Source organism: Primulina huaijiensis, chromosome 2 (assembly GCF_012295235.1).
Source record: "Primulina huaijiensis isolate GDHJ02 chromosome 2, ASM1229523v2, whole genome shotgun sequence".
Taxonomy (NCBI): domain Eukaryota; kingdom Viridiplantae; phylum Streptophyta; class Magnoliopsida; order Lamiales; family Gesneriaceae; genus Primulina; species Primulina huaijiensis.
In genome coordinates, this window is record NC_133307.1 from 17,830,995 (window position 1) to 17,843,188 (window position 12,194).

Here is a 12,194-nt window from a genome sequence, read left to right on the forward strand (position 1 = left end):
CTTCTTCCCTTGCCAACAAGTTTCTGCCATCCCAAGTTTTGAAGAAAAAAATTCGGTCGAGATTTCTTCCTTGTGTCGCCGTACAGACTCCTGATTTCTGAAATTTTGGTGTCCTATTCTCAACGAATAAATTGTTTGTGATTTCTAGTGCAATTTAGACAAGGAACATAGTCTCTGATAGTTGGCTTGATATGAAGATCAAAGACGAGAGATCCGTTCGATGGGAGATAAAAGATGGTTTATCTCTGTTCAATGTAATTTACGTGAAAGTAACAATACTAAACACCTTATGAACGTTTAAATGCATACGACGCCCATGGAAAGTTTCGAGCATTGACACTAAAATTTTAAAATTCCGTTGCATCTTAAGTGCGAGAAACGGTGTCCCAACAATTTAATAGATGATATTTTATATTTTTCATTTTTAAAGGAAAATTAAATGCAATCTCCATACTCTTGCTTTTAGATGTGTGCATTCCAGTTGATTCTGAAAAATGCATCTTCTTTACTTGATGATAAAGATCCAATCAAGTTGGAAGCCGGTACCAAACTAAGTGTCTTATACAGTATGTTTTCATTTGGTTGATTGATCCTTAGCCTGTTGTTTCTTTTATATCTCCATTATCTCGGAATCATTTAACTGCGCACACATCAAAAGACTGGAACTGAGAGATAATGACCTGAGGGATTTAAAATTTCTTCAGCAGATTCATTCAAGAAAATTCCTCTCTTATGCAGATTCTTTGCATCTCTTAGTGGCATGACTAGAGAAGGGGATGTTCCTCTAACTTCTATCAGGTATGTACGGCAAGTGTTTTAATAACATACATCACGCTTTTCTAAATCAATTTTCAAATTTGAGAAACTTTTGAAAATTTATTGATTTGGAATGACAACATGTTATGTGTCAAATTTTACTGTCAAGCAGGCAAAGAGTTGTGTTGGGCTTAAGGATGCAATAACTTCTCTGAACAACTTTGAGCAGGGTATCAAGAATTGTCTTGAATTTTGATCGCACTAATTTTTGGCAAGGCCTAAACCACCACTTCTTGGACATGAATTTAAATGAATTGTGAAACAGGTGCATTATTGTTTATCACCAATTTTAGGCGCTGTTTATAGCGGCTTCTATGGAGACCTTGTATAGTTCACTCGGTAATGCAATGTCATGTTTGCGTATTTGTAGGCTTTTAATTTGATCTTTTGGCATACATCACTTTCACATGATATCAAAGTTATCCGACTGAAGCTTTAAAATTTTGATTTATATAAAGATTTTTTGATGTACATGGTTTCAAGTTTCTAGGTGACAGGTCATTTAGCCTCTCATTTTTGGCCAATCTTCTAAATCTTGACAAATGTATGTTAAAGTGTGAGTCCAGATATTTAGGAGCACCAGATCGGATTCCTTTGACATTTTTTGATTGATATGAAATAACAAAATGAAAAGACTATAGGCTGTGAAGCACATTCCATTTGTCAAGAACTCTCTGTAATTTGTAAATATCGTTTTGCATTTGTGGATTGCAAATGGAAGAGTTTAATGGTTTATGTGTATTTGCAATGGATGGGACTGTTCTATCTTCTTGTGTTGATATCATACATATGGAAATCATCCAATCACCCATTATAATTGCGTTGGTCGAAGCTTTTTGGAAATACAAAGAGCATGCTGATTTTCTTATAGTTCTTCATGGTAGTACCATGTAACATAGGCGCACATTTTATGCTAATGCCTTTAAATCAAGTTGAAGATTGCCAGACACTAGAATTGTTGCAGATTTATGCCTCAAAAAAGGTTCTGCTCCTCCATTCACGTTGAAATCTACCAGTTCAATTATGACTGCTTAAAGTTAAAGGACATTTGTAACTATAAAGTGAACCATTTTTGTTCTTTATTAATGCTTCATAGTTCTTTTAGAGTTGCGAACCGGATGATTTGCTCTCATTTAATGTGATCAAGTTCTATGAAAACATGTAAATGACACTCATAAGATTTATCACCTACCTCTATAATGTGAAAGTGCAAGTTTAATATGTATATCAAGTATTCTACTGAAACTTCGCCTCATGAAATTGTTTGATTGGGTGAACCAGAGGCCTGCAACAAATACAAGCGGCCACATGGTGTACCGTCATCTGGGTGATTTTGAATAGATCTAGGCAAGCTGCGCAACTTATTGAACAAATTTAGTGGATCTTCCAATAATCCGAAATTAGCATCTGGGTCACCAATCTGAGAAAGAGTAACATCGGAAAACCCTAGAGATGGGAGTAATTCATCAGGCCAATCACAGTAGAAATGAAAAGTGGAGCTAGAGAGTGTTGTTGCCTGTTTGTTCATGAAGTCTGCTAAGAGAACTGTATGGGTAAGCCGGCACTTTTCGGCAATGATTTTAAGTACTTTCATAGCCTGACAATGTGATAGATAGTACAAGATACCCTCCAAAATCCATACTGTACTCTTCTTTGGCTCGAATCCTGATATTTGAAGCTTTTGAAGCCAGTCATCTTCAGTCAAGTCAGCTGCCACTCTACTCAATGATTTGGCTTTCAAAATGGGTTGTTGTTTCTCATCCATTGCATTCACAGCTGCCTCAAGAATATCAGTTTTTGCTTTCAAAACTTCTGGAAAATCAACCTCGAACATACTGCTTTCTTTCAAGCAGCTGAGGCGATATGCCCTTGCATCCATTCCTGTGCAGGTAAGAAAGAACTTCTTTCATCTTATTTATTGAAATTTTGATATTTGTTTCTTGTGTTTCTTCCATTTTTATTAACTTTACTCATTATAAATAAGTCTTGAATTATTTTATTGTGTAATGATAGTGTCTCTAGGAAGGATGAAGTTTATACATTCACTACATCTGTACTTCGCTTCATCATTTGACTGGCAGTTTACAAACAGATTAGGGGGTCAAATCTAACTAAAGTTCCAAGATTTATACATGTTCTAATAGTTTTAATTGTTTCTCTGATACAGGGAAAACAGGAGATGAGGAGAGTTTCTGGTTTTCACTGTGTTTACATAATAACTGCAACGAAGTTTGAGATGGACTCTACTTCTGTGCTCTTTATTTTGGACAAGATTATGAGCATTTAAAACTTTTGGGCTTCAATATCATATATGGGTGATCATTAAAAAAATTAACTTTGTGTTAGACAAATTAACCAATATTTTCCGTGTAAGTAAAACGAAAATGTTACCACTAAAATGGTTGCTTTTTTCCAGCGGCTCAAAATTTCTAAAATTTAATGAATATTAGTCTTTATGTTGATGCTGAAATTTATGGAAACCCATTTTTGTTTTTTACTCTGCCATATGTTTCTTGGTCACATTAAATAATGTCTTGTACACAGTACCCGCAAGAAGGTGGGATTATTTACAATGGGAAGATGCTATTTTATCGATCACCAACAAAATTGACGAAGACAACTGTCATTTGTAAGTATAGCATTTCGGCTGAAAACTTACTTTACAGTGTCAACTAATTTTCCTGTTCCTATGGTGCTTCATAATTGAAAATTTGTAGTGCAGTGGTAAATTATCATAATGCGAATTTTGTGTAGTTAGTGGTTAGACTAGAAACTTTTGCCATGTCATTATGGTGTTGACAAGCATCTCCGAAATTATATTTATTCTGAATTGTCCAGTTTTTTCGTTCTCAATTGTCAATTTTTCCTTTTCCCATTTTCAGTATTCATACATTGGAAACACTGATACACCATCAAATATGGGGAACAGATGCTGATTTTTATCTGAAATATTAATAGTGTAGCAATGGTGATTCCAGTTCAATTTTCTATAATAGACCACTTCAAATTAAATCTTCTCAATGTCATTTCATTTTAGTAAATTGCAGAACCAAAACTATCTGTAGGATAAAATTCAAAGAGCGTTGACACCTTACCTGCACCCAGCAGCACCACCTGAGCTCCAGCACCATGAAAGGAATCGAGTGCCGCCTCGAGTTTCGAATCAATCCAGAGGGTTCGAACAGCAAGAATCACCCCTGAAATCTCCCTGGCATTATTAAGCCTGTCTTTCTTAATCTTTTCATAAATGCTCCTCAGGTACGTCTCGCCGGCTAGCAGCTCTGCTACCGGATCATGTATCATGTGTTTCCAAGACGCTCTTCCGGCTGCCGTCTGGCATCCTGATCGACGAAGGGAGTCCCAATCAGTTTCAATAGCTGCATGAAGAGTTCTAACGGTGCCATTACTTAGCAATTCAGGTAACTCAAACTCTGGCCAAGAATTGTCTTCCGGCAATCCATTTCCTTGACTCGTCATACTATTATTATTTGACTAGTGTTATCTTTCATTCAAATGAATAGATGAAAGGGAAGAAAGAAAGAGATATAAAAATTTATATAATGAAGAAGGGAGGACATTGTAGGTAGGGATAAGAAAAGAGAGCCACACACAAAACCAACGTCTCAGAAAGGTGCTCGAGTGTGATATCCAAACTAGTTTTTTGAAGGCCAAGAGAAGGTGAAGAAAGAACCACGAATTGCTTCCAATTCATATCTTTGTTGCTTTAAAGGCCCTTTTTCCCTTTCGTGCCTCTCTTTTGGCAAGTTGCAGAACATGTCCTGTCTGTGGTGGTTCCCACTTGCATCTTTCTAGCTAAGGTGTCGCATATAGCCAATTGCTCCCTTTCTTTCCATTTCATATATTTTATCGTACACTAGCTACTCCCGCTGTCCCCATTTTCTTGCCAAGTTTACCACTATAACAACCTGGCGTTGGGGAGTGATATCAGCTGAAAATGTTGCTAAATCCCTGTTGTAGGTTGAGGAGAAAAAGAGAGAATACGCCGGGGAAGTCTATGCTCCTCTTGGAGCTTTACTTCCCATCCCATAAATTGGCACTTGCTTTTTTGGGTTTTTTAACCGTTTACCGTGAGAAAAAAAAAATAAATTGAATAAATAACGCAAGCGATAGAAGATTAACAATATACCGTATCACGCCAATTTGATTGGCGTGAAAGCTTTTTGATGAAAAAGTCCCGCCATCCAAGATGACGGCGTCAAGTCACTCCATCTTGGATGGTGGGACTTGTTTTTTTTTTAAAATTCACCTTACTTTATTTTTTAGTCACGCGATGGTGTGACTTGAATTTTTTTTATAATTAATAATTATAATTGTGGTGGCAGAGTGATGGGACGTCACGAACAGCTCAAAATAATTTGCGATCACTGAGTGATGGGATGTCACGAACAGCTCAAAATAATTTGCGATCACTGAGTGATGAGATGTATCGATTGAAATCAATTAACACGCCCTGTTAAATGGTGTTTTTGACCGAATATTGAAAATTTGCTTATAAAATCGATGAACGTATAAAGAACATTTGTTATTATCATTCTTCGTTGGTCTGAAAATTTTTGAAGCGTTCTTCAAATTGTTTCGGCCGATTGAAGTGATACGTTTTCTTGCAGTGTTGAATATATTTAATTGTTGAAGCTACTCAATATCAGTTTCTTCTTTCACATACGAGATAAGGTACTTATACTCCAAATTAAATTTTGTAGTTTGATTGAAATTGTTAAATTCTTTATTTGTGATTATTTTTTGCTGGTAAAGTTTTGATTATGGTTAAGTTTGTTCTTAACTGCTTACATACAAATAAATTTTACAATTAATTTCGTTTTTGATTAATTTATTTGACATGCGTAGTATGAAAACTTATTATTATAAAAATTATTATTTGTAGTATTATTGACTTATAAGATACAACTAAGAATTATAATTTTTGTAATTTACAATACTAATTAACGTTTTTTTAAAAAATAATAATAATAATAATACTTATATTTATAATTAGTATTGATGTTGTTGTTTTATTTAGACATGCTTTAAAAAAATTAAGTATTACAATTGATATTTTTTACAAAAGTAATAAAAAAGCTATTATTATAAATATTTTTTTTTCTTACTTTATTAAATAAAAATAAGTATTAAGATGTTATTGTTAACTTTATTCGTATTTAATATGACCATTTATGTACTGTACAGAATTAATATAAATATTATTATTATTATAAAAAAATGGTTATTCAAAAAAATGTACATTAAAATGATTTTACTATTCAATTGTAATATAAAAAAAATTGTTATCACATTTTTGTTCTGTGTGACCTATTGAATTTTATTTTATAGGAATGGACAGTGTGCTGGTGTTTTTATTCGTAGGTAGCAAAGTTATTATAGGACATCACACTGTAAAATATAGTACAACTGCGTTGAGGGCAACACGAATACCAAGATCTATTAATTTTCATGAATTGAAGGAAGTAGTGTACCGTCTGACAAATATTGAGAAATCAAAATTTAACTTAAAATTGTCAACAAAATATTCCTACATGGATAAGTCACATTGTGTAGAAGTGCATCTTGACATCAATGATGACAATAATTTACAGTTTATGCTGGATTCTATTAACGAAATGCGATGTATCGAATTGTTTATCGAAACGGATTTCGTCGAGCATAATGTACATGTTGAGGTTCCTGAATCATACATTCCATGTATAACTAAAGGGTTCAATTTGATGGGATTTAATGATGAAGCCGGTACTTCCGCTAATGTTTTTTCGAACCAATAGATGAAAATCGATTTAATTCGGATGATTGAACTGGGGATGGGATCGGTATATTACTGGCACCGTAGAAGAAAATGTTAATTGGCCTATTTCTACACGAAGATGGGATTCTGGTGCAAGAGGATGGTACTCGGTTGACACAAATCATGCAGGTTTCGATTGTTCACCGAGTGTGCATCGTAGTGGATCGAGTCATGTATTGACACCTGTCGCACTTGATGAACAAAGATCACATGAGTTGTCAATAGATGTTCACCTTCACGCCACCGAAATATTTACTGAACCTGATACAACTGCAAGTGAAACAGATGAAGATGAGCATGAAGACGAAAATGCCACATTTGCTGATATTGGTCCATCTCAAACCGACTCCGGTGATCATATGCATGCATATCCTTTTGAAGTCATTTCAAATCTTGAACACCGACCCGATGCAATACCATTATCGCCTGTCGGTGTATCCTTATATGACGTACCTCAATTCTTTAGTACAATATATGATGAGCAATGCCCTGATTCTGTTGGAATTTCAGCTGCATCGAATTTGAGTTATTACAATGCAGATAGAGGAGAACTTTGCACAAACATGATTTTTAAAGATAAAAAGCATTTGATAGCAGCAGTTAAGGACTTTTCGGTTAGAGTTGCTCGACGTGAATATCAAGTTGTGGAGAGTACAAAGACTTTGTGGAAAGTTCGTTGTAAAAATAAATATTCAAATATCAACTGTACGTGGGTTCTTCGTGCATCGGTAAAATCAAAATTGGGGTATTTCAAGATCACGAAATATGGTGGTTCACATACATGTATGTCTAGCCAGGTGGGGTTGGACCACCATAACTTGGACAAAAATATGATTGCAAAAACACTTGCCGGTATTGTTCGGTGTGATCCTTCGTGTGAGATTAAATATGTTATCCAACTTGTCAAAGATCGATATAAGTATCAAATCTCATATGGTAAGGCATGGTACAGTTTAAAGCGGGCGGTGGAAAATGTATATGGTACATGGGAGAGTTCATTATGTCTTTTGCCAAGGTACATGGGTGCCCTTGTGAAGTACAATCCAGGCACTATTGTAAAGTGGAACCATTTACCGAGATACAATTCTGAATTGAAGGTGTTAAACTATGTGTTTTGGGCCTTCCGACCATGTATAGATGGGTTCGCACATTGTCAAAAAATAATTAGTATTGTTGATACTCATTTATACACGAAGTATAAGCACAAGATGCTTATAGCTGTGGGTTTAGATGGAAACAACCAAATCTTACCCTTAGCATTTGCCATAGTCGATGAGGAAACCTACGACTCCTGGAAATGGTTTTTGAAACTTCTATGCAAGCATGTGGTTCGAGGATCAACAGGTGTGTGCCTTTTCTCCGATAGACATCGTGGAATCATTAATGCTGTTGAGGAGATACCCGATTTTAGACATCCACGTGGCATACATCGTTTTGTCTTACACACGTATGTTCTAATTTCAATACACATTTCAAAAATGTGCACCTAAAAGATCTATGTTCGAAAGCAGGCACACAACATCAAATACGTAAATTTGATTCCATCATTGATGAAATTAAAAATCTCGAATCGAGAGCTTTTGTTTATCGCTCTGAAATTGATAAACACAAATGGACTCTTGCTCACGATGGGGGATGGCGACGTGGTGTTATGACGTCCAACATGTCAGAGTGTCTTAATTCTGTTCTGAAGGGTGCTCGTCGACTTCCTGTATCAGCGTTAGTTCAGTTGACATTCAATCGTTGTGTGCAATATTTCATCGATCGTATCACACGAAGTCAACGTATGATTCAGAGCAAGCAGCCTTGGCCTGATTACGCCTTTCGACTGTATGAGAAATGGTCTTCGAGATCTAGTGAACACACGGTTGTTCGTACCGAGATTAGAGACCAATCGACATCTGTTGTTGGAATTCCGTGTTCACATGCAAGATGTACCGCCAAATGGTATGGATTAGATCCTACACAATTTGTACAACGTTGGTTTCAAATGAGTGAATACGTAGACACGTACGAGGGAAGATTTCGTCCAATTGCTGATGAGGAATATTGGGATGAACAAACATTCGAATTCTGTCACAACCCGAATAGGCGTCAAAGACGGAGAAAAGGGAGAGACCGAACTACAAGAATCAGAAATGAGATGGACCGGCCTTCCACACGAGAAAGACAACGCATCCAGCGAGAAAGCTCATCACAACAACGTCGTAATCAGAACATGTAAAGGTAAATTTTTTATCTTTTATTTTTATATTTCAATCATCATGAGAAAATAATCTATTATTTAAGTGTTTACGTGTTCATTGGTTGCAGGTTTGAAGGAACAATATGAAATTCAATGTGTTACGATTGTAATTGNGATGACTTTACACAACAAATAACATATATATACCTAAATTAAAACAACATATGACATACGATCCAATTAAAACAAACAAACCNATGTTATTTGTTGTGTAAAGTCATCTCGTTCTGTATTTTATTTTATACATTCACCATTATTTCCTAATTATAGATTGTGTATCAACAAATATATATTTATCGTATCATATGTAACACCTATTTATCTTATTTATTATAGCAACACAATCTAATGTAGTTAGTAAAAAAAACAAATCAATTATTTAAAACTCAAAACAAATAGATTTACTTGTATTCAATACACATAACTTATACATTCAAATATTTTATTTTTTATTCCTACCCAAACGATGTCCAGTCCCACAATCCCGTGGATTTGGGATTCGTTTACTTTTACGCACCAACTGTGGGGCATCAACTTCTTCTTCTACATCTTCTTATTCATTAACATTGACTCGAACGTTGGCAGACACGTTTATATCAATGTTCAGGGGAACCTGACTTGGCCATTGAGGATGAGAATATCCCAAGTATGAAATTGGTGATACGTTATAATTTGGGCGGATTTCTTCGTACTGCTGGAGATGACCGTCAAATAAGAGTTCCGTAAAAGAAGGTTCGTAAGCCTGCTATGGAGTTTGAAACTCATTATCCGTTCGCGAAGTACCTAACCCAAAAGAAACATTTAAAGAATCCTTATTTGGCCAATTAGCATACGAGGAAGGCACACTATATGAATGAAGTGGAGCTCGAAATACAGAATCTCCATGCGAAGTTCCCTCCCCTGAAAGTTAAAAAATATGATGTTGAATAAAAACATATTCTTCGATAATATACTTCGATAATGTAAAGAAATTGCATTGATATTTTAAAATGTACCATGTGAAGTGGGAGCCCAACCGAGAGTTACGGGCAACTGTGTAGTCGTACCATGCGAAGGATCATCAACTAAAGGTGAAATAAATTACTATTATAAGAACATGAATGTGAATTTAAACAAAGTAGTTAGATAATAAAAACATGTACCGTGTGAGGTGTGAGACCAAGAAAGAGTCGTGGGAGATTGTGTACTCATGCTTTCTCGCCAGTCAGGAGTTGAGAATGATGGTTCATCGTCTACATCATCAACTCTCGGTCGTCGCCTTCTGTTTGAAGACTTATCATGATGATGTTGTTGCTCGGGTGTTCTGACGGCCATTTCATACAGTAACTCACCGGTCTGGATAGTATTTTTAACAATTTCGGCTAGTGCTTCAAGCGGTGTATCGTCAACAGAGAGTCCTCCAAACAAAATTTTTTAAAATTGATGCCTCTCTAATATAAAATAAATTAAAAAAACTTATCAAACACATGCATAATAAATTGTAATATAATAATGCAAAGTGTTGAAAATATATTGTTTAACAAGCACTTACCACAATACGTTTGAAATATACATCTCCGGGCTGATAACCGTAATCGATTTGTTGAGGCTCAATAGGAGATATGAAACGTCGAGTTATAGAATCATACCATGTCTCATAATCATATCCCATGCTATAATTTTCAACCAAATCACTCTCAACAATCAGATTACGACGATTTTCCCACGCATCCACCATCAATCTATGATGTTTGACCCAATCGTAATTTTTGCGTCCTCGTCTTGAGCATTCACGTAAATGATCTCCATCAAGTGCTGATATTGGAATGTTTTGTGACATACCAAGTTGCCGAAGAACTCGATTTGGGCAATGCATCTCCACAATCTGAAAACATATCAATGAGCACGCACTTCGCCAGAGAGTGGGATGTCTACATTCTAAGGGCAATGACAAAACATCCACAGCTTCGAGGTCGTAAACAAGTCATTTGAACTACAAATAATGAAAAAACGAATCATGTACCCAACCGATAATATATGACATACACGAAATTTATATTTTATGTAAGGTAAACACCTGACAATCTCCCATCTTGTCAAGTACATCACGAATCATTCGCACAGAATGTGTAGGTGTATGTGTCCAAGTGAATACATTTTTCCATCTGTATGCACATTAAATTCGTAATACTATAAAATAAAGTTGACGTTATCAATTTTATATCATATGTTGCATTTATTACCTTGCTCCGTATGGTGGAATTGGAAGAATGGTGATTTTCAGGTCGAGCGATGAGACATAAGGGAATCATTCTTGACCATGCCCAAATCTACAAAACAACCGAGTTTAATAAATGTGTATAAAAAGAGTATATATTGAAATAAAAATTGTAATAAATATACCTGCAATATGTATAAAGGGCCTGCGATTTCTTGTTTTCCTAACACAGATGCGGAACACAATTCATGATATAAATATGCAAGTACAGCACTTGCCCAACTATAACTACGAACCTTACGCATATCTTGCAGAAAATGCAAGTACAACAGTTTGACCGCACAACCTTCAGAATCAAGTAACATACACCCACCGATAACCAACATCGCAACACATCGGGAGTATTGTGCCACTTCTATGTCTGTACTGTTTTCATCAATTATTGTTTGTGTACAGTGTAAGTACAGAGTAGTCAACTTTAAACTATTGGATCTGAAGTCTGCCTGAAATGGCATAAAACCTAACCAATCATAACAATAATCCTGCCATACACTAAACTTGCAATATACATCAGTCCCGATGATAGGATCACCATCAACATTTATCACCCAAATTAACGCAACATCTTGTAGCGTGATTGTGGCCTCGCCAATTCGTAGGTGGAAAGTATGAGTTTCTCGGCGCCATCGTTTCACAAGAGCGGTTATCAAATGATTATCATAAACACAATCACCACATAAGAGTATGCCATAAAATCCCATTTCGTTTAGACATGATCGGACACGATGGTGTAGTATACCACTTTTCCACAATTCCCAAATTAAATTATCAGATCGACGCACTCTTAGGGTGTTATCTAAGTTGTTAGGCGTAATAAAATTAGATATATGTGTTTATTGCTGATAAAGAATAGTAGGATAAACATGTTCAACATGTAACGACATCCTATAATCAATAATAAGAATATATTATTATTATTATTATTATTATTATTATTATTATTATCTATCACAGTATTGTATAAACAAAAAAACAACTACAATATCAATTATCAAAAGAATTATAATATAAAACATTAACTACAAGTAAAAAATAATAAATACACTAAAAATAATATACTT

At 35.3% G+C, this 12,194-nt stretch overlaps 1 protein-coding gene and 3 long non-coding RNA genes across 4 annotated transcripts; 1 reads left to right on the forward strand and 3 right to left on the reverse strand.

Annotated features, from left to right (window-relative positions):
- Positions 1–590: 590 nt before the first annotated feature.
- Positions 591–2,234, forward strand: LOC140967567 (uncharacterized). Its single transcript, XR_012173598.1, has 3 exons — positions 591–798; positions 929–1,081; positions 2,098–2,234. It is a non-coding gene; the product is annotated as an uncharacterized lncRNA (long non-coding RNA).
- Positions 1,872–4,338, reverse strand: LOC140967559 (uncharacterized). The gene is made up of 2 exons (XM_073428165.1): positions 3,912–4,338; positions 1,872–2,697 (listed from the first exon to the last, which is right to left on the reverse strand). Exons 1-2 carry the CDS (start codon positions 4,291–4,293, stop codon positions 2,069–2,071), a joined length of 1,011 nt encoding a protein of 336 aa, XP_073284266.1. The 5' UTR covers positions 4,294–4,338; the 3' UTR covers positions 1,872–2,068.
- A 1,831-nt stretch (positions 4,339–6,169) lies between these two features.
- On the reverse strand, positions 6,170–10,044 carry LOC140959471 (uncharacterized). Its single transcript, XR_012171981.1, has 3 exons — positions 9,872–10,044; positions 9,723–9,776; positions 6,170–6,641 (listed from the first exon to the last, which is right to left on the reverse strand). It is a non-coding gene; the product is annotated as an uncharacterized lncRNA (long non-coding RNA).
- Positions 10,045–10,421: 377 nt separating this feature from the next.
- On the reverse strand, positions 10,422–11,128 carry LOC140959476 (uncharacterized). Its single transcript, XR_012171982.1, has 3 exons — positions 11,099–11,128; positions 10,933–11,020; positions 10,422–10,848 (listed from the first exon to the last, which is right to left on the reverse strand). It is a non-coding gene; the product is annotated as an uncharacterized lncRNA (long non-coding RNA).
- Positions 11,129–12,194: the final 1,066 nt, after the last annotated feature.